Here is a 22,361-nt window from a genome sequence, read left to right as displayed (position 1 = left end):
AGGTGTCAAATAGTTGTTTATTTCCTTGACATCTGACAGGAGGGCATGCCCACAGGGTGGGTGCCACTACTGAGAAGGCCCCTCTCCCTGGTTCCCTGTAACCTCACTTCTCTCAGTGAGGGAACTGCCAGAAGGCCCTTGGAGCTGGACGATGGGGGTGGAGATGCTCCCTCACATCAGGTGCGACACTACTGGAAAAAAAGCAATGTAACTTCAGGGAAGAGTTAAGCAGGTAGTCTGGTTGTAAGCTTTTCTGACTGAGAGAAGTGGCTGGCATTAAAACGATTGCATTGCCAAGGTTTGGTTTGTACAGTTGTACCTTGGATCCCAAACGCCTTGGTACTCGGACGTTTTGATTCTCGAACGCCGCAAACCCGGAAGTTAAGCATTCCAGTTTGTGAACATTCTTTGGAACCTGAACATCCAACAGAGCTTCCTGCAGCCAATCAGAAGCCACACTTTGGTTTCCGAATGTTTTGGAAGTCAAACAAACTTCTGGAACGGATTCCATTCGACTTCCAAGGTACGACTGTACTGGGAAATGTTTGTATGCCAGTGTCCACTCTTGGTGGGCATGCCATGAAGGGTACTCCTACTGTCTGCGCAGGGGGAAACCACACCTACAAAGTGAGACTTGCTTTACTCCGGTTGCAGAGGTGCTGGGGGGCAGGTTTAGCTGGAAGAGGTGGGCCAAGGAACCACCTCTACCCAGTCCAAAAAGCCCCAGCAGGGGCAGCAGAGAACTAGGATTGCTTTGCCCAGTTGCTTTGAAATAAATAGGACTTGGGTTACTCATGTTTGCATCTCATTTGTTTGATGTATAGCTAAGTCCTGATCCAACACAATGCATTTTTACAGGTAGTACCATGGAAAACGTAGCTTTAGGCAATGCTCTGCTGGCGTAGAAGGAATCTTGCCTGTATACAGTTGCAGTGGTACCTCGGGTTACATACGCTTCAGGTTACAGACTCCACTAACCCAGAAATAGTGCTTCAGGTTAAGAACTTTGCTTCAGGATGAGAACAGAAATCGTGCTCCGGCAGCGTGGCGGCAGCGGGAGGCTCCATTAGCTAAAGTGGTTCAGGTGAAGAACAGTTTCAGGTTAAGAACGGACCTCCGGAACAAATTAAGTACTTAAGCTGAGGTACCACTTTATACAGAATCTATCACTGTGGAGATACATGGGTGGAATTTACACACTTGTGAAAACGCTTTTTTAAAAAAAAATTTTTTGAAAAATACATTGAATTTGCCATAGCTCACTGTCGCCATCTAATGTCACATTTGTATATTGCAATTTGGAACACACTTAAAACGTTTCATTTGCAGCTGTATAGCGGAGTCCATGCAGTGTTTGGAACAGCTAGGCCAATCTAATGCAGGCTTCCTCAAACTCGGCCCTCCAGATGTTTTGAGACTACAATTCCCATCATCCCTGACCACTGGTCCTGCTAGCTAGGGATCATGGGAGTTGTAGGCAAAAACATCTGGAGGGCCGAGTTTGAGGAAGCCTGATCTAATGAATATCTAAATCAGATACGAAATGTGTAAGGATTAAAAACCTACCCTAGAAATGGAACACGACTTGCCTACCCATCATGCACGAAGTTTTCATTTTGACAAGGGAAAGCATTTCTATAAAGATTATTTTTAAAAAAGAAATATTTTTAGGCAGGTGCTTCAATGCTTGCCAGCTCCACTAGTACATGAACAAAGAATCTCAATGACCTGCTATACAACATTACTGTTTTTGAAAGGTACCCATAGCTGTGATTTAGTGCAAATGGAAATCTGGCACAACTCTAGATTGAATATAGCAGCTGCAGCAGCAGCATAAGGAAGGAAAGCTTTTCCCCGTGCAAATAAAACAGGGAAATTGTTAAGATTTCAGATAAACCTGTGGTTTTCCTTGATGCACACAATATGCCGCGGTTCTTTCCCCCCTTTTAGTAGAGGTCTGCTGGGTATCATAATGGAGATTTCTGCCATTTGGCTCTTAGCCATCTGATTGTTGTTGTGGGGGGGGATCAAACATAAACCCATCTCTTAGAAATTGCACATTTCTGAGAGTGGCTACTCTAGATGGTATCTTTGGTATTGCATTTCCTCAACCACTTCAGATTATAGGTTAAAATGTACCTACATGGAGGAATCCCCTCTTGGTTGGCAAATTTAATATACTACACATTTATGTACCCCTCCCTCAGATACCAAGTGTGCATGCACACGAAAGCTCATACCAATAACTAACTTAGTTGGTCTTTAAGGTGCTACTACTGGAAGGAATTTTTTATTTTGACTATGGCAGACCAACACGGCTACCTATCTGTAACTGTACCCCTCCCTGTTCGGAAAGAATGGGCAACAAAAACAACCCCAAACCTTAAAAAACACTTGGGTAAGATTCTTCATCAGGGCTTCCGTACTGATGTGGTTGAGAGATGTAGTTTGATAATCCAATCAGCCCAAGCCACCACAACCAAGAGGGAGTTTTGAGTCAAGCAACATGTGGGGAGCCAGATGTTAGCCATAACTGAGCTATGCTAATAGGATGTATTATTACAGTACAATCAATCAGCTTTTTAAGCCTGGAGTATTTGTAGAACTGGAGTTGAAGCTTGATAAAGAACTGAATCCGAATTCCTTTGAACCAGTGTTTAATCTCATATGTAGTTTGCGGCTTTCAATATATTGGTGGTGAATAGAAGCTGATTCTCTCAAGGCTCACTCATTTTCCTTTATACACAGACCACCTCTGTAGCTGTCCTATGGGAACAAGGGTGACAGCCATTGCCAGATTTGTGTACGTCCTCCACCAGGCTATGGGGCAGCCCTAGCCCCCCTCTCTCTCTCATGTTCCACAAGTCTACTGGCCGAGTAAGGCTGGCTAGGAACTACTTCCCTACCAACAGCCTGTGTCATCCATAGTGCTGCTCAGCTTAGCTAGGTAGACTGGATGCAAAGAATAACCGACTTCAATAAGTTTGTAGAAGAGGGACAGTGTTTCAGCAGATGAAGCTGGTCCTTCAACAGCAAGTAGCCCCTCTTCTGCTTTTCCCATCATATCTGGTCACCCTGCTAGGAACACAGCTCATATCAGAAAATGTTGAGCCAGCAGCACTAGCCTCATTCAGTGACAGCAACCGGGGAAGAATCACTGCAATACATAAAATAGTTGCCAGCTAAGTTTCTCCCCAGGAACCCAGATGTGTGCAGGGTCAGGAACTACTTGCATTTGCAAGAGGAAAAACTAAGCGCGTGTCCGATTTTGGCCAAATATTTGGTTACAAGTTTCCATTTTTGATGCCCAGTTTAAGCAACTGGTATAGTTCAGGCTGCATGCTTTATGTAGAAACATACAATAACTTCTGAACCTTCCTTTGTTCTCAGCTACGTGCCTGCTACTCCCGAAGAGATTAAGAGGATTAAATAAAATTCCCCCAAAGGTATTGTTTCTCTGGGGGCATCTAACAAGCACCTCAGTGTAATTCCTGCTGTTAAGACATAATTGCCCCGCTTCAGACTGGCAACAGTAGCTCATAACATTAGAGAAACCTTAATACCAAGACCATCTCGCTGGCATTTTCTCTACCTTCTAAGGATTTTCAATAAATGAAAAGCCCTCTTTGCTTCTGGCACAAAGTTATACCGTGTACAGGATGCAATAGAAGATGAGAGCCAGTAATTGGCGAAGACTGCAAGGACATTTAGTCAAGCCATGATTATGAGTATGTGGAGAATAAAATGAACTGATTCTGATCCTAGGTAGTGGTACCTTGGGTTAAGAACTTAATTCGTTCTGTTCTTAACCTGAAGCACCACTCTAGCTAATGGGGCCTCCTGCTGCCGCTGCTGCATGATTTCTGTTCTCATCCTGAAGCAAAGTTCTTAACTCGAGGTACTACCGGTATTTCTGGGTTAGCGGAGTCTGTAACCTGAAGCGTCTGTAACCCGAGGTACCACTGTAAAAGGACACCCAGGCTTACCAATACTTTGAAGGGATAGAGAAATAGCAAGGAGAAATATCAAGGAGTCTAATTGATAGAGTAGAATTTACTCTGATGGGACTTGTAAATCATAAAGAAAATTAGAATGTACACAAGGCAGCTTAATGTCACAATCCAAAGTATTCCCTTCTGGTTATAGAAGAGGCTTCCAATCCAGTGCATTTGGATTGCCGCTTTAAATTAAAATCAGAGCCAGTTCCCTTTAGCCTTGGCAGGATGCATGGCAAGACCTAGCTCTAAGTTTCGGAGAAAGGGACAGTAGGAAATGTCCTCTAGCTCAGTTTGTAGCCATGTAAATTTAGAATACCCAATTCTGTGCAACTATGGTGGCCATAATCTAACCCAGGGGTAGGAAGACTATGGCACTTCAGATGTTGGCTGCCACACCCATAATCTCTGGCCATTGGTGATGCTGGCAGACCTTAAAATCTAATATATGAATGCCCACTTTGATATTCCATTGGCTGCTACTTGTGGCAAGAGTTCCATTAAGTCAGCAGTTTATAATAAAGAGCACTTTTTATTCACAATATTTATATGCTTACGGTTTGAGGAAAATGCGTTAAGAAGCTCTTGTCTCCAAGTTGCAGAGGTGTTTGTCAGCGGGCTGACAAAGACCTGTCTGTAGGTTTTGACATCTCTCCCATCTTGCGAAACTTCTTCCCACACTTTTCAGAGGAGTTAAGGTTTAACATTAGCATGTAGAAAAACTGGCTGGCAGCTAAACATGTCTTTCTGCAGATGCGATCAATGTAGATAGGACCCACTCAGCTGGTGACAGTCCAGGCAAGATGGCAAGCTCCTCCCCATAGCCACACTCCATCAGACTAGTGCAGGGACCCTACATACATGCAGAGCACATGGAGTTTATTTGCAATCTTCATTTTGTGCCCAATGTTTTACTCGTCCCACAATATCTGAAATGCCTACTGAAGTCATCTTTTGTTTGTTTAGGAAGGCTTCTCCCGAGGCATAACCCAGACATTTATGGAATATCAGCTTTATATGAGGATACTGTTCCGTTCTTATAGGGACGTGGGTGGCACTGTGGGTTAAACCACAGAGCCTAGGACTTGCCGATCAGAAGGTCGGTGATTTGAATCCCCGTGATGGGGTGAGCTCCCGTTGCTCGGTCCCTGCTCCTGCCCACCTAGCAGTTCGAAAGCACGTCAAAGTGCAAGTACAGTGGTGCCTCGCAAGACGAAAAGAATTCGTTCCGCGAGTCTTTTCGTCCTGCGATGTTTATTGTCTTGTGAAGCACGGTCCGTCGCAACTGCACCTCTTCAAGCGGCTTTAAAAAAAAGCGCAAGACGTTTTCGTCTTGCAAAGCAAGCCCATAGGGAAATTCGTCTAGCGAAGCAACGCAAAAACGGAAAACCCTTTCGTCTAGCGAGTTTTTCGTCTTGCGAGGCACCACTGTAGAAGGTAAACGTGGAAGGTAAACGGCGTTTCCGTGCGCTGCTCTGGTTCGCCAGAAGCGGCTTAGTCATGCTGGCCACATGACCCGGAAGCTGTACACCGGCTCCCTCGGCCAATAAAGCGAGATGAGCGCCGCAACCCCAGAGTCGGTCATGACTGGACCTAATGGTCAGGGTCCTTTTACTGTTCCGTTCTTAGAGCATACAGATGGTTTGTTTTTATTTCGCTGGATTCATAAGGTTTTTAGAGTGTTTCATTGCTTTTGGACTTGTACACCACTTTGATGGCTATGTTGTGAAGCAGCCTGCATGTCTGTATAATAAAGCTTTCCCCCTTCAATAAAGCAAACAATTTACTTATTTGCCCCCTTTTGCCTTCAACGGTTGTTCATATTCAGCCATTCACACACATCGAGGTCATTGCCAGAAATACCTCACCATCCCTCCTCCAGAATGAGAAGGAAGTGTAGGCCTTTACAGTAGTTACGGTATATCCCAAAACACTGGTCATTCAGAACAGGGCTAGAAGCAATTGCAGCTCAACCAAGGTTTTAAAAGGCCAGCAAGGAAAGCTGGGGGTGGAAGAGAGAAAAAGGTGCAACTCAACAGTATTTGATCCAGCAGTTTGAAAACTGGAGCTTTATTCAAGTTTTTACTTCTATACAAAGTCTACTTTTATCGGAAGCCATACACATCCGAGAGATTTTCATTTCAGCACTTCGGGTATTTAATTTACATGCAAGTAAATCAGAGAAATGAAGATGAAAAGCAGTCTAAAAAGAGTTCATTCTAAACTCCCACATTACCACAGCCTTTTCAAGGAATTGTAGGACAGACCTTTATTATTAAAGTGCCATATTTATGTACAAATTATTAAAATAGTAAAGACTTAAAACCTGCTAAGAGGCAATGTGGTTATGTAGCTTCTGCAGCTTGTCTACAGCCCATAGAAGAGGCCCTGAAACTGCCATTTTCTATACAGCACCCCATATAACTTGCTTTTCTGTGGAGGAACTACTGGTGACCTATGACCAGATAACGGAACAGACCAGCAAGCACCGATATTTCTGATAATCAAGCGACCCATGTATTGTACAAATACATTTATCAGCACCGGAAACAAACAAAATCCCCAAACTTTTCTAAAGTACCACCACACATTATAAGAGCAAGGATTTTGAGGACAACTGGACAGACTGCTAGCTATTTCAAGCAAACCCCAAAACAGTATTGGGTTCAATTTAGAAGTCTGCATCCAGAGTGAAAGAGTTGTCTGTAGGCTTCGACATCACCCCCATCCTCTGATATTCTCCCACACGCTTTTCAAAGAAGTTAGTTTTACCCTCCAGTGAGATATTCTCCATGAAGTCAAATGGATTCTCAGCTTGGAATATCTGAAGACAAATAAAATTGACAGCTTATGGGTCTTATCTAGGATACACAATCTGACAGGCAATGCTGAACATCATACAAATAACCTTGTTAACATCTAGTCCCAAACAACCTACCATATTTACTTGAACCTAATGCTCACCTTTTTTTGGCCAAATTACGTTGCGAAAATTGAGGTGCGCATTAGACTTGATGGCACATTTACATTCGCCAGCAAATACTCTTTTTTTTTTGTATCAAGGTTCTGAAAATTGAGGTGTGCATTGGTTTGATGGTGCATTTGACTCGAGTAAATACAGTACTTTTACACCTCTTATCTCCTGGTCCATAGCATCCTGGTTTCTATTCATTCCGTACTATCTTTAGATCCCACAGCTTGTATCTGTAAGTCTCCCGCCTGAATTCCAGTTCTATAAAATTAATTTCTTACGACCCATCTGCTCTCTCTCTTTCCTGCTTTCCCTGACGGAAGTATCCATTTTTTTATTTGCCTGTATCTTACCCTGAATGGTAAGGGACGCGGGTGATGCTGTGGGTTAAACCAGAATCTAGGACTTGCTGATCAGAAGGTCGGCGGTTCGAATCCCCGCGACGGGGTGAACTCCCGTTGCTCGGTCCCTGCTCCTGCCCACCCACCTTGAAAGCGCATCAAAGTGCAAGTAGATAAATAGGTACTGCTCTGGCGGGAAGGTAAACGGCGTTTCCATGCGCTGCTCTGGTTTGCCAGAAGCGGCTTAGTCATGCTGGCAACATGACCTGAAAGCTGTACGCCGGCTCCCTTGGCCAGTAAAGTGAGATGAGCGCCGCAACCCCAGTCAGTCACGACTGGACCTAATGGTCAGGGGTCCCTTTACCTTTACCCTGAATGGTACATGTTCATGTATAACCTGCCTATTAATTACTGAGCAGAGCAAGGCAAGACCATCGTCCATCATTGCTTAACTGGCTAATGTCTTGTGGATCGATCACCTATGACCTGCAGATTACTGGAATCACTGCAAGAAGTTCTGGACCAAGTGGAGTTTTGTTTTTGATTCAACAAGTGCAAATTTATGCCTTAACCATTTAGGGACCCCCTCTCTACCAGTATGAACCCTTGTGTTGTAAATATAAAAAGAATCAATAGACCAAGGGCCTCTAGAAAAATTAAGCAAGACTATGCAAGCATAACAGTGAGTCACTGCAAAAAGAACCCAGCAGATTTAGCATTAAGAACATGAAATCCACAAGTCACGGAGGGAAGGTTCAGTTATATGTAAAAGGGAACATCCCTTGAAAATGATAATCAAAATGACTTATGTACAAAAAAAGCATTATACTGCATGTTCACCTTGAGTGCATTTTGGCAGAATATAAATTGAAATAAATAAACTGCACCCCTGAATTAGTCTGTTTCTTAATCACAAATTTCCACTAACGAGCCAGAGAGCAGTTGCTTAATGTTCATCCCTTAAGAGGCAAACAGCACAGAACTTACCTTGTTAAAACCTAGTTCCAGTATCAGTCTGTCTGCTACGAATTCAATATACTGCTTCATTAAAGTGCAATTCATGCCAATTAGCTTTACAGGCAGTGCTTCCGTCAAGAATTCCTGCATTTAAGTGAACAAGTATGTAAGTATGCAAATCCTACACCATCTAGACAATTTAACGCCCTGCTAACTTTTAAGCTTTCCGTAGCCTTTTTCTGCAGGCACTTTTTTGCCACCACCAGAAAGACTTGCCAATTACCTGTTCTATCCTGACAGCATTAGTGATGATCTCTCTCACTCTTTCCTCAGCTGGTTTGTGTACCAAATGCTTGAACATTAGGCAAGCAAAATCGCAGTGCAAGCCCTGGGGGGAAAAAATAATTGGGATATTTCAGAGAACTGCTGGGGGGTGGGATGCAGTTTTCCTCTTTATCATCAGCAAACCTGAAAAGCCTGAAACAGTAGAGTGGCTGTAACAAGTAATAAGATTTCTGCATAGGTTCCATACGAACAATACTTTGGGCGATCTTCAGTTTTCCATGGCTGCCAGCAATGCAAATTAAATTCATTTTCATTCTCAGTGAGCTTTCCTCTCAATCTAGCAGAATCAACCTTTAGGTGGAAGTTATGTGCTCAAGTCATCAATAATAATTAGAGACTGTGAAAGATTTAAATGAATTTCCTGGGGAGGGGGCTTCCTGAAAGAACAGGCAAACAGTGCCCTGGGGTTACAGAGCTGAAGGGTTAACACCCCAGCTTTTGCCATACCAGGGGTCCAAGGGCTACTGGAAAGTTAAGACTCCCAGGAGGAACACCATAGCAAGGGGGAGGACCCCCCCTCCCCCATTCTGTCCATCAGCCAAAGGAGGAGCAGCCGCAGGCAGCTTTCTTCCCTCTCTGCCTGCCATACAGAAAACATTTAAGAATTCTTAAACTAAGAACTAGTGGCCACATTTGCTTTCTTTTTCCTCCTCCCTCCCAATCCCTTTTCCTTTTGTGTTACGCCTTTTAAGCATCTGAGAGAGCAGGAACGAAATAGTTTTGATTAGCTAAATGGGAAGTGCGAAGCCTTACCTCGTCTCTGCTGATCAGTTCATTAGAGAAAGTGAGCCCAGGCATCAACCCTCGTTTCTTCAGCCAAAATATAGATGCAAAAGAGCCAGAGAAGAATATGCCTTCCACCGCAGCAAAGGCTACAACTCGTTCTCCTGTTGGGAGAAAAGCCCATTGTTGATTTGGGTGATGAGACTTGTCACAGATGTGCCAGAAAGGAGAACCAAATGCAACACTCACCGTATGCTGCCTGTTTGTCCCCAATCCAGCGCATGGCCCAATCAGCTTTCTTTTTAACACAAGGCAAGGTTTCAACTGCATTGAACAGAAATTCCCTAAAATGACACAATAACGCAGCCAAGTGTACAATCTGTTGTAATGGGAGATTTGTATCCTGCCCTCCCTTAGGCTGATAAATGAAGAGACCAGAAATTAGCAAGGATTAGAACCCAGGAATTAGAGAAAGCAGCCTAACTAAAAGAAATCAATACAAATTATACAGCCAAAGCTCATGCTGTTTTACAGTTTCTATTGCAGTGAAATATACAAGAACGTTGAATAGGTAAGGACTTTTTTTGCACGTTTTGTAAGAGAATCAAGTGTCCTCCTACAATGCTAGTAAATTAAAAAAGCATGAACTTTAAAAAAAACACGACCTAGGCTTTGAAGCATTTTAATATTTAAAATATTTATGCATATACTTTTTTTTTTTTAAATCACTATAGAATAAGAAAAGATTTGTCTCAAAACAGCACTAACCTCTCTTTGGGGTCTTTGATATAAGTATCAATAAGTAAACTATACATTTCTGAATGGATGTTTTCCATGGCAATCTGGAAGCCGTAGAAACAGCGAGCTTCTGTGACCTGCACTTCTTGGCTGAATCGCTCCACCTAGAGGACACAACATACCATTTCAGTTATAAATGATACTTTTGAAAAAAGTTTTTTTTAGAAAGACACTCCACCAGCAAAAGCTGATGGCAAGGTATGTCTGACAGCTGCCAGATTATGCAGCAGCATATTGGTCAAGTAATGAGATAGCATGATTACAACATCTCTGCAAGTGGAATATTACAGCAAGGGGCGGGGAGAGCCCAGATAAAAGGATATAAGGTAATTTAACTTTTTTTTTGGAATGGAAATTTAGGGTACAGTGGTACCTCAGGTTACAGACTCCGCTAACCCAGAAACAGCACCTCGGGTTAAGAACTTTGCTTCAGGATGAGAACAGAAATTGTGCAGCGGTGGAGCAGCGGCAGCAGCAGGAGGCCCCATTAGCTAAAGTGGTACCTCAGGTTAAGAACAGTTTCAGGTTAAGAACGTACCTCCAGAACAAATTAAGTTCTTAACTCGAGGTACCACTGTATTACCTAGCCTTAAGATTTTTCAAGATCTAGCTGAGGTATTAGGAGTAGCAGAAAACTTTTCATCCAAGCTTTTAAAACAGCAAAAATTCAAAGCACCCAAATTCTGATCTACTGAGCCAGTGTGGTGTAGTGGTTAAGAGCGGTGGACTCGTAATCTGGTGAACTGGGTTCGCTTCCCCGCTCCTCCACATGCAGCTGCTGGGTGACTTTGGGCCAGTCACAGTTCTTTGAAGTCTCTCAGCCCCACTCACCTCACAGAGTGTTTGTTGTGGGGGAGGAAGGGAAAGGAGAATGTTAGCCGCTTTGAGACTCCTGAAGGGGAGTGAAAGGCGGGATATCAAATCCAAACTCTTCAAATCCAAACTCTTATTGAAAAACAGTGTGAGGACACAAAAAGGAGGACACTAAAACATATTGTTTGACTTGGGTTTTCAATACTCTTTCCATAACTATTTCCCTCTGGACAAGAGGAAACCTGGGACTCAGCTATATTAGTAAAAGAAACAATAATTTGAATGTGTTATAAATGTGCAACAAGAGATGGCGCCAGAGAGCAAAGAAATTTTCTACACAATTTCCCATAGGGTTTTTCCCCCTTTTGTTATACAGTGGTGCCTCGCAAGACGAAATTAATTCGTTACGCAAGTTTTTTCTTCTTGCGAGTTTTTCGTCTTGCGATGCACGGTTTCCCATAGGAATGCATTGAAAATCAATTAATGCGTTCCTATGGAAACCGCCTTCAGACCAGGTCCGGGGACAGTCTGTCCCCCGACCTCTTCTGAAGGCTGGGGGGGGGGGGGACGACGACAAGGGCTTTTCTTCCCACCCCCAGCATTTTAAAAAACCCCGGGACAGCAGAGGACTTCTCCGCTGTCCGGGGCGATCTTAAAATGCTGGCGGGCGGCATTTTAAAATCGCCCCGGGACAGCGGAGGACTTCTCCGCTGTCCGGGGCGATGTAAAAGCCCCTGGGAAGGCAGGCGGGGGGACAAAGACTTTTGCCCCCCGCCCGCCTTCAGAAGAGGTCCAGGACCTCTTCTGAAGGCGGGCGGGGGGCGAAAGTCTTTGCTCCCCCCGCCTGCCTTCAAAAGCCGTCCGCGATAGCGGGAAGCGCTTCCCTGCTATCCCGGACTGCTTTTAAAATGCTGGCGGTGGGGAGCAAAGCCTTTCGGCCCCCGCCGGCCTTCCTGGACCTCTTCTGAAGGCCGGAGGGGGGGGGAAAGGCTTTGCTCCCCACCACCAGCATTCAAAAGAGGTCCCCGGAGATTTCCCTATGGGCTTTCTTCTTGCGAAGCAAGCCCATAGGGAAATTCGTCTTGCGAAGCGCCTCCAAAACAGAAAACCCTTTCGTCTTGCGGGGTTTCCGTCTTGCGAGGTACCACTGTAATGATCTAATTTCTGACTTATTTATAGTGGGTTTTCTTCCTGTGTGTAGATCCACCCCGATAGCCATGCCATCTCAAGTTGTGAAACATGGAATATGAAAAACATGGGCTGCTCATGTATGAACTGAATATTCTATTAGCCTAATGAAGACTTTTGAGAAGCTCAAAAAGCTTTCACATCTTTAAACTATTGATTAAACTCATCCAACAGAAAGGTACTCTCACCAGTTTTGTTGCTTAATGTACCAAACAACTTCTTTTCCATATTTCTGTATGCACTAACTCCATGCAAGTTTTAACCAGGTTTGATTCAAGAAATGAATGTGTGTGTATATAGGTCATTCTGGGCTTTATTCACAATGTAATGACTTTGCTTTTCTATACTTGATGTCTGACAACAACTCCATTGAAAAGCATCAGAGGGATTTATCTAGTGCTATATCCATGAAGGCTCATTCACATATGCAAGCCATCATTTGATGTTGCAGACATCCAATGGTCAGCTTAAGCTCTCTACCACGGCTATGACAAGTGTATGATGGCACAAAGATTCCACATGCATTTGGGCCAATTCCAAAAAAAGTAAAAGTGAGTCATAGCTGCCAGAGCCTGGTAATTAGAGAAAAGGGACACCTATCTGCCAGGGACAAAGGTACCCAATTCTGCCCATATTTCTAAACAAAGCAGAACTCTGTCTTAAGCAGGTGTTCTGTAGGCAGCTACCTCCTGATGGTTTGGATATTTATGGAAAAATTTCATTCATTCATCCACTAAAGCTAGAGCTGAAATTCCATGACATTTCTAAGTCTATAAAACATTCAGATGAAATTGGCAAGAGGATAGGGCAGCCAAGTCAGATGGGTGGGGTACTACTACTACTTATGATGGTGTTCATCTCTGAAGGCACAGAAACAGCAGCAAATAAAGCTTGAAGCAGATTCAGTGAAAGTAACATGCTAAGCAAATAATCTCTTTGTTACTCAGTGTAAGAATGAAATTAATTCATACCAAATGTGTTATTTGCATTAGAGCACATTATTGAAAGCTTCTTTGTGTGCCAGAAAAAGATTAGCACTTTCTAAATTACATCCCCTTATAATTCACTGTTATTAATCATTGATTCCCAGAGATTTAGATGAGCTTCATTTCCAGACTTGGAAGCGCTGGAAAGTTTTTCTTTAGTTTCATGCTTCACCTTGTGAGGGTATCTTCCCGATTGCTAAAGATGACATTAACTTGATAATTTCTCAATCCTCATACTAAGGAAGTGTTTGAATTTAACAGCCCAAGAAAAATCTAATGACAGAATGAAACACTGTGCTGATGCTGGAGAAAGCCAACTTGAACTCATGAGTGTTATTCCACATCACTTGCTTAATGTGCAGTTGTCAAAAGGGGTGCACACATGGCTATGACTTGCAGATTGACTCCAATTGATCACATTTAGAGGTAAGTGAGGCTATAATTTAAGATGGGCTTGCAATCTAAATAAAATTATCAGGCCTTAAAAGTTAAGACACTTTGTTCATTGGTGATGCAGTGCTAATTGCTATTCTAAACTATTATTTAAACCAGGCTCAACGACATGCTCGTTTTTCCAATCTGGATGTTATGAATATGGGTAGTCTATATGTAGCTTGGATAGGAGGAAACATGAAGATTTTCCTTTTTTAAGTTACTATGGAACCCAAATACTTACCAAATTTTCATTGACAATGCCATCACTTGCAGCAAAGAACGCCAAGATGTGTGAAATGAAATATTTCTCTTCAGGCTTCAAGGATTCCCAGTGCCGAAGATCTTTGGAGAGGTCCACCTAAATATACAAAGCAGCCAATGAAAATGCAGTAATGTTAAGAGAGAATCTGAAATATGCTTATATGACTGCAATGCACCTCTGCCTGCTATCATGCCTGCATCCACTCAAACCTAGAAGGAAGGAGGGAACACAAGCCTCTCACCTCTTCAGCTGTCCAAAAGGATGCTTCTGCTTTCTTGTACATTTGCCAAATGTCATGGTACTGAATGGGAAAGATGACGAACCGGTTGGGATTCTCCCGAAGCAAAGGTTCATCTTGTACACTCTTTGAAGGCAGCTGTGTCACTCCTTTAGGTGCATCCTAAAGTCACAAATGCAATATATTACCCCATTCCTAGAATACATGAACGCAAAGACCAAATCTCTCTTTTCTGGAAATGAAAAAGGAGTAGGGTACTACACAAAAATGTAGACACAGAAAGGCTGACTTAGCACATGGGCAGGGTAAGTGATGGAAAGCTTAAAACCATTGTAGGATGTCAAGGAAATAAACATCTATTTGGCTTTTAGAAGGTATCTGGAGGCAGCCCTGTTTAGGGAAATTTTTAATTTTTTATCATGCTTCTAATATTCTGTTGAGAGCTGTCCAGAGTGGCTGGGGCAACCCAGTCAGATGGGCAGCATACAAAAAATAAATTATTAATTATTATTATTATTATTATTAGGCCATGGGCTTAAAAATGAAGGAAATAAGACTGAATTAAAACAATGACAAGAGAGCTATTGAGTGGAACTTGAATTACATCAAGAACTTTATAGTTATGAGGCAAAATGTATAACACAATTAAGTGTGGGCTGGATTATTACCAAGGAGTGAGACACAAGGAAAGAGACGTTTGATTTAAACCCAGGTGAATTTTGACAAAAAATTAGAAGCAAACGGAACAGGCAAAGCAGATGGGATGGAGGTAAAACAGGCTAGACATAAGAGTGAAAATTAATTGGGCAGCCAATATATAATCGTAATTTGGATGCCCTTATACATTGTGAGCTCAGATCTCAGATCTCTCTTGGAAACTTAGGAACCTAAAGGACATACCCACCCATCCTGGCATTCTGTCAGGCTCATTCAGCCATGCATTCCCCTAAACTTGATCTTCATCCAACTTTTAAAATTCCCTTTTTAATTATTCTTTACAGCGGGCTTGTTTTAGCGAATGTTTTATACAGAAGTGCTTCTGACAGAATTGCTTCCTTTGCTGTGTGCTTTAATCACGCGTTCGTTTTACGTTTATGAACCACTTAGAAGCAGTTACAGAAGGTGAGCAGGTAAACCTAATTAATAATGACAATAAAGTAGAAAGTAGGAGAATCTAAGCCTTAAAGCTACAGGCTGAAACCTGGGCAGAGGACTTCACCTGGGAGAAAATATCGGTTATAGCAACCCAGAGGCCACTAATGCTTCAACCCCCGCCCCATAACCCTGCCCCACCCTTTCCTGAGGGCGGTCGGGGCTTCCTGCGCCTTTGTATAAGTCGAGCATTTGGCGCCAAATGGTCAGCCGGGGAGGCTAAGCAGCGCCCCCTTCACCTCGTATGACGGCGGGAACAGAAGCCTCCTAGCCATAAAACGACCCCCGAGATCAAGCGCCGCCCCCCCCCGATTTTAACACCTCCCCCCATAAATGGTTCCCCCACCAAATCAGCTTTCCTCCTCTCAAGATGGCACTCACCGCCTCAAGGCCGGGCTCTTGAAATATCTTCCGCGCCGTTTTGGACGCCAGGACCCGGGTAGCGCTGAGCGACGGAGGCTGCAGGACCCCAAGAAGAGGGACACAAAAGACCGATTAAAACCGCGCACTTTCTAGGGTGCGAAGGCAGAACAGAGGGAGGTCGCTTTTCTTTTTTAATGAAGCAATTAAAGGAAGCGCCAAGGTGAAGAAGACCTCCAAGACTTCTGCCATCTGTCAGGGGTGATCTAGTTGAGATTCCTGCATTGAAGGGGCCTGGGGGGGGGAATCCCTTCCAACTCTACAATTCTGATTCTATGTTGGGGGGGGGACGACCTCGCGTTTTGACGACTCGCCATGGACTTTTATGCTGCAAGGACTAATTAAGGGGCATAAGGATAACGAGGGGGATCGACTCCCCCTCCCCCACCCCCCAAAAAGGCTTTGGCTGCCCTGGGCGCATTAATCAAGGACTGCGCGGGAAGGAAATTAAGCCCTTCTTCCCCAGCCCGCCGACGGGCTCCCGGTTCCCCCTTCTCAACCCACCGTGTTCTCCTTGTCCTTCAGCGCCAAATCCTTCAGCGGCGGCAGTCGCGAATTGAGGCGCTGCTGCTCGTTGCGAGCCGAGAGCGGGCTGCGGGCGGAGGAGGAGATCATGGCCGGTGGCGGGCGAGAGAGAAAAGCGAGCGAGGCGGCGGCAGGAACCCTTCGCGACGCTGCGTGCGGATGGCAGTGGGAAGGAAGCCCCGGCCCGCTTGCTGCTTTATATGCGCTTCGAACTTGGCGCCAGAACGCCCGGCCGCCCAATCACAGGACGGAACCCTCTCCCCCCCCCCACCCGGCGCCTGCCATCGAATTAAACTGCGGCCAAGAAACCGCGGGAAGCTGCGGCGACGTTCCGCCCACTCTGCCCTTCCATTGGCTGAGCGTTCCGGCAACAAAGAGCTGCCGAACGCGGGAACCAGTAGCGATGCCGCTCTTTTTCCTCCGCCCCCCCTTTTCCTTCCATTCGCCTTTGCTCCTCTTTGTTCTCATTGGCTGAAAGGGCCGCGTCCTTTAAAACGTTGGTCGTCTGACCCTGCTGGAATTGCCTGTCAATCTGCGGCGTTTCCAATTGGTTAGAGAAAACTGATCACGTGGCGCTTTTCTCTCTTTTTTTGTTCCTCTTCTTTCGTCTCCGTTGGTAGATGATATCCTAATATTGGAAGCACAATAAATTATTATTATTATTATTATTATTATTATTATTATTATTATTATTATTATTATCTTTACCATTATTGGTTTATTATTATTATTATTTCCAATTGCCAGCTGCAGCCTCTCAAATACTTACTGTTCTGTGACTCAGTGTTATTACCTTTGAGTAAATGCTCTTTGCAGGTATGTTTGGAAAGTAGATCTTGAGTTTCTGAATAAATTTCTTAAAAACTAAAAAAAAAAAGCCCAGATTACTCTATATGCTCTATATGGATATTTGTTATAAATAAATCAATTTGATATGCCGCTATTAAGAACTGAATGAAATAAATAATTGGAGTATAAATCATATAATAAAAATAATGGCATTGTCTATACTGCGTAAACAATGAGAGAGTGGGTGTTTTAACTTCCATAGCAATGGTGTCGGTGTACCTTAAATTACAGCTTACACAACAGAAAATAATGTTTAGCATTCATTGGACTCCGCTACGTTTGTAAAGAAAAGGATTTTCTAAGTCAGCATTTTGTTAAAGATGTAGGAAAGCTAATGCTTTTTTAAAAAAACATGTTTTTGCAATGTCCTATTCTTACTAAGTTCTGGAAGAAAGGAATGGATTAGGCTGTTATTAAGTAGGTATAGAGACATAAACAGGAGCAAGGCCATGGTAGCTTTCGAAGGGGAGGACAAGAAACTAGGGTGGGATCCAGGAGTGGATGGGAAACTAGCAAAGAGATTTAAGGCAGAGAGTCGCATTGTCAGAATGACAAGAGAATGGCTTGGGCACTCAAAGTGCTAGATGGATGTGAATGGACAAAGGTGAGACAGCAAAAGGCCAGAAGGGGCCATTGCTTTTGCCAGTTGGCCAGAAGGTTGATGGTTCGAGCTCACCCAGGGATGGCTGTGGGTAAGATTCCTACACTGCAAGGGGTTGGACTAGATGACTCTACAGTTTTATGATTCTTTGATAAATGAAGTGTTCAAGATGAGATATGATGGGGGCAATGTAAAACACATAGAGAAATAATACTTGGCTTCTCAGTGACAGACAACAGATGTCTCTTGGATCAGGTGTTTCATTATCTACTACTGTAGTGTTCTTAGGAGGAATGAAGAAGTTCCACAGTTTTGAGGATGCATCTTCTGTCCCCTGGGCCATAAAAAATAGCGCCCTCAGCCTTCTCCCTGTTCTAGGTCACGCATTCAGTTAGCATCAGTGGCAAACAGCTTAGCTAAAGGTTTATCCACATCCTAATGAGGCTTTTTTAAAAAATTGGATATTCAGTCACTGCAATTCATTCTGCTTTCTGTGCCAATGTATTCACCATTTGTCCACAGTTAGCCTCCGAGAATCATGGGCTTCTGCCTTTGGCACATGGCGCACTGCAGTCAGCGAAAATGTAGCACAAAACCCTGTGCAACCCAGTGCTTCTTTCTATTGGAAGATGGCGTCTGCTTATCACTTTTCTGGTTTGGTGCTGGGCTGTCTGTCAGTTCAAAACCTCCATGAAACCTCAACCTTGAAATGGTGGCACTTTGGGGCCTCTCCAAAACAATCCGTTTCTGGCAAGTAAGTGTTGCTCACATGCTTGGCAGGATTAAATGACTTTTTCTCCAGGAAAAGTCCTTATGGGATTGGCAATCCCATGAGGCAGAAGGAGGTGGCTGCCTCGGGGGCAAATGCTTGAGGGGGTTGTGAAGCAAGGTGATGGAGGGCTGAGTGGTTGGTGCCACACAGTCGTGGCTGGCAACGGATGTAATGCATGGAGGCCAACAGTAGGTGGAGCCAGAGCCAATGGCAGGTGGAACCAACCCGTTCTAGCTTTCTCCCCAGCCTCTCGCTAGTTCTAGAAGGGTAAAACTTGGACTAAGGTTGAGGGAGCTGACAGCCAAGGCCAACCTCTCAGGCTGGTTGTATGAAGCAAGGTAGGCAAAGTGGGAGCTTGCCCAGAGCACTGCCGCATTGGTCCCCTTCTGTGAACATGCCCTGCACCCCTTCAGCTAGCTTCCTGTCCTCAGGTGCAGTAGAAGACGCCCAGCTGCCAGAGCTGAAGCTACTCTGGTTGGCTTCTGCACACAGAATCGTAGGAGGGTCCATTACATCAGAAAACAAAATGCTTTTGGTTGACCCTGCACCTCAACATCTCTCCCCACCCTTGGGCAGTGTTAGAAACTCAGATATATAAGCTAGGTGCCAAATTGCTACTTAAACCAGGGTTATAGTCGCCAAAACAGAATGTCCAGTTGCCATTTGGGGGCAAGAAGGCTCAAAAGCCATGTTTTTCAATACAACTTTTTTGGTTCCTGAAATTCATTCTGATTGTGCAGATAAAATATCATGGACAGAATTCTACAGGATGTGCTGCTAGTGTGTGAAAACAGTCAAGATGCAAGGATCCCCAGGAATGCCGCTCCAGGTGGTTGAGACATCAGGTGCCATCCTGGTGCCTGGGCATCTTCACTTGGTCACAAGTGGCCAATAGCTAGGTGCAAAATGCACCTGGTCAATTTCAAACACTGCCCTGGGGGTATAATGAGGATAGGTCTTGCACAGTTGGCTTAGTTCCGGTGCAAAACCAGGTATCCTAAAGGGGCAAAAACAAGAAGGGTCTCTCTCCCCTTGTCTTCAACAACAAGCACAAATTTGGCTGGCATGCTCAACCCACCTCCATTTTGTATGTTGCCTATAGCTGGGGGGGCAGAGCCATTGCCCCTCTTCATGTTCTCAGTCCCCACTGCCATCAGCCCCAGCCAGCATGACCAAAGGTCAGGGATGGTGGGAGTTGTAGTCCAACAACATCTGCAGGGCCACAGCTTCCCCACCCTTGAGCTCAGCAGGAGAATCTTGAGATTGTCTGCCACAGTCCTGGAGCCTGTAATACAACACAGTGGTCAACGAATTGCAAATCTCGATCGCCCAGGACTGTGCTGCATGTTGGCACATCCCTCTAATAATAATAATAATAATAATAATAATAATAATAATAATAATAATAATAAAATTTATTTATATCCCGCCCTCCCCAGCCGAAGCTGGGCTCAGGGTGGCTAACAACAATCAAAATAATCCAACATTCTAAAAACATTCATTATAAAATTAATTAAAATCAAATTGATGGCAACCATTAAGCAAAATTCTGTGCAGATTGCCAGAGGAGGGGGTCAGGCTGCGCCCTGACCAAAGGCCTGGCGGAACAACTCTGTCTTGCAGGCCCTGCGGAAAGATGTCAGGTCCCGCAGGGCCCTAGTCTCTTGTGACAGAGCGTTCCACCAGATTGGAGCCGCAGCCGAGAAGGCCCTGGCTCTAGTTGAGGCCAGCCTAACCTCTCTGTGGCCTGGGATCTTCAGGATGTTTTTATTTGCAGACCGTAAATTTCTCTGTGGGGCATACCAAGAGAGGGGGTCCCGTAGGTACGAGGGTCCTAGGCCGTATAGGGCTTTAAAGGTTAAAACCAGCACCTTAAACCTGATCCTGTACTCCACCGGGAGCCAGTGCAGCTGGTATAGTACCGGATGAATATGATCTCGCAGCGAAGACCCCATAAGGAGTCTCGCCGCGGCATTCTGCACCCGCTGGAGTTTCTGGGTCAGTCTCAAGGGCAGCCCCACGTAGAGCAAGTTACAATAATCCAGTCTGGAGGTGACCGTCGCGTGGATCACAGTGGCTAGGTCAGGGTGAGAGAGATAATAAGGAGCCAACTGCTTAGCTTGGCGGAGATGAAAAAATAATAGGCTTTCCCCACCTGCACTCGTCCCCACCTGTGATACCTTGGTTCAGTTAACAGGGAGCTATTTCTGTGCGTCTCCCGGGAACAGACAAGAAGCTTCTTGCGTGTTCTGATCACCTCCCGCTATTCAGCTTTGCCCGTCACAAGCAGGCTGCTCCGTGAGGAAGCCTGCCAACACTCAACATATGTGCAGGCTGTGATTAAAAGTAAACTCCAGCTTCAGAAAGGCCTCTCTTGCTGTCATCTGCTGCCTTGGCAGAGCTGGAAAGAATCCAACTGCAAAGCAAGGTTAATTGCGATCAGCAAAGAGCCCATTTCTAAAGACAGTAAGTCTTTGGATGGAGATGGCTTATCCCGCTCCCAATGCTTTGCATCTGGAACCTAGCTCTCCCCTGCTGCCCCAAGCCTTTAGGCCACAAATGTAATTTGCAGCACAGTTCTATGTGTGTTTATTCAGAAGTTAGCATTGCTTTTCCGTGGGGATTACTGCTTAGTACATGTTGTTAAGATCAGTTTTGATGCCTTCTATTCATCAATCAAGGAAAAGACTGATACTTCAAGGAAGTATATGGTTATGGGGGGGGTCATAGTTTAATAATGTATTTTCACATCTACACCGTGCATTTGAAGCATATGGCTCCTCTCCCCTTGCCACAAGAATCCTGAGACCTGCAGTTCGTTAAAAGTGAAGGGAAACATAGCTCAGTGAAGGGTAAACTACTACAGTTCCCAGGATTTTAGGGGGAAGCTATCTGCTTTAAATGTTTGGTGCGGATGTGTGGATGGGTTTTACACTCTCAAACAAATGTCTCAGCTCAGGTAAACTCATAACTTTATGATCCCACTGCAATGACAGAAACATACTCTTTACCGAATCCTAAAAACAATAGCATGGTGGGTGGGTGTGTAATTATTAAACAAAAACAGGGAATACAGAAAAAGAGAAAAGCTAACAATAACAATAAAATGAAATGAGTGTTATGTTTTGTTTTTACTGTATTCTCTTAACTTCATCCGTTTTGCTCTTTTAAAAAGGGTTCCCTATTGAGCCAGATTCAAAATGCCATCCCTTATTAGAGCTGCATTAAGGAGTTACATTTGAGGTCCAAGTTAATTCATCACACATGCTCTCCACATGTTCACATTGTAACGCATGAACATGTATAAACCTTTGCTCTTGTCTTAAAATGAGCACAGATATACGGCTGCACATGTTCGTGTAATTCAAGACGCAGTTCACAAGCCAGATAAGCATTTCCCTGGTTGAACCTCTGGTTGAACAGAACGTGTAATGTATGCTGTAGTGCTTCAGCGACCACGTTAAACATTTCACCTCCCTTTGTAATTTGACTTCACACTGGAAAGAAAAAAATGCCCAGTGCTGTACAGAAAGAAGTTGCAAGGGTAATTGTTTGGTTTTTTCCTGCATCAAACCTGCCTACGCCTCCAGCTTGACCCACTTGTTTGCATAGCATGGGCAATCTAGGAAGAGGATAATCAAGCTTTGCAAAGAAAAGATGAAGGTGGTTCTGAACTTGCAGAAGAAATTCAGAGTGTTGAGTGGGGTAAGAACTGCAACTGGAGGCTGCTAGACTGTTGAACAGGAAAGAGAGGCATAGCCTTGAGGATTCTCTGCTTCTGTAACTGATGATACTGCTCTCACTTGAAGAGGACCCTGCTAGGTATTATTAGAAACAGGAACTTGTTCTAGTGGCTTGGTGTTGCCTGGTCATGGTAAAGAAGGTGTTAAGTACATCAAATGTATTTAACTTAGCTTCCCACTGCCACCCACCTGCATAAAAGCATGGAATAGTTAAGTATTTACTGTATTCATGACAATGCTGCCCCCT

General features: G+C 44.3%; 1 protein-coding gene across 1 annotated transcript; it reads right to left on the bottom strand.

The window, feature by feature from the left end:
• Window positions 1-6,036: 6,036 nt before the first annotated feature.
• On the bottom strand, window positions 6,037-16,399 carry RRM2 (ribonucleotide reductase regulatory subunit M2). The gene is made up of 10 exons (XM_081189170.1): window positions 16,129-16,399; window positions 15,586-15,663; window positions 14,056-14,214; window positions 13,794-13,910; window positions 10,101-10,234; window positions 9,582-9,676; window positions 9,363-9,496; window positions 8,548-8,652; window positions 8,295-8,408; window positions 6,037-6,819 (listed from the first exon to the last, which is right to left on the bottom strand). Exons 1-10 carry the CDS (start codon window positions 16,237-16,239, stop codon window positions 6,667-6,669), a joined length of 1,200 nt encoding a protein of 399 aa, XP_081045296.1. The 5' UTR covers window positions 16,240-16,399; the 3' UTR covers window positions 6,037-6,666.
• Between the last annotated feature and the right edge of the window lie 5,962 nt (window positions 16,400-22,361).

Source organism: Podarcis bocagei (genome assembly GCF_964188305.1).
Source record: "Podarcis bocagei genome assembly, chromosome: 3".
Taxonomy (NCBI): domain Eukaryota; kingdom Metazoa; phylum Chordata; class Lepidosauria; order Squamata; family Lacertidae; genus Podarcis; species Podarcis bocagei.
Note: the sequence above shows the minus strand (reverse complement) of the source record. Positions and strands in the feature narration are given on the sequence as shown.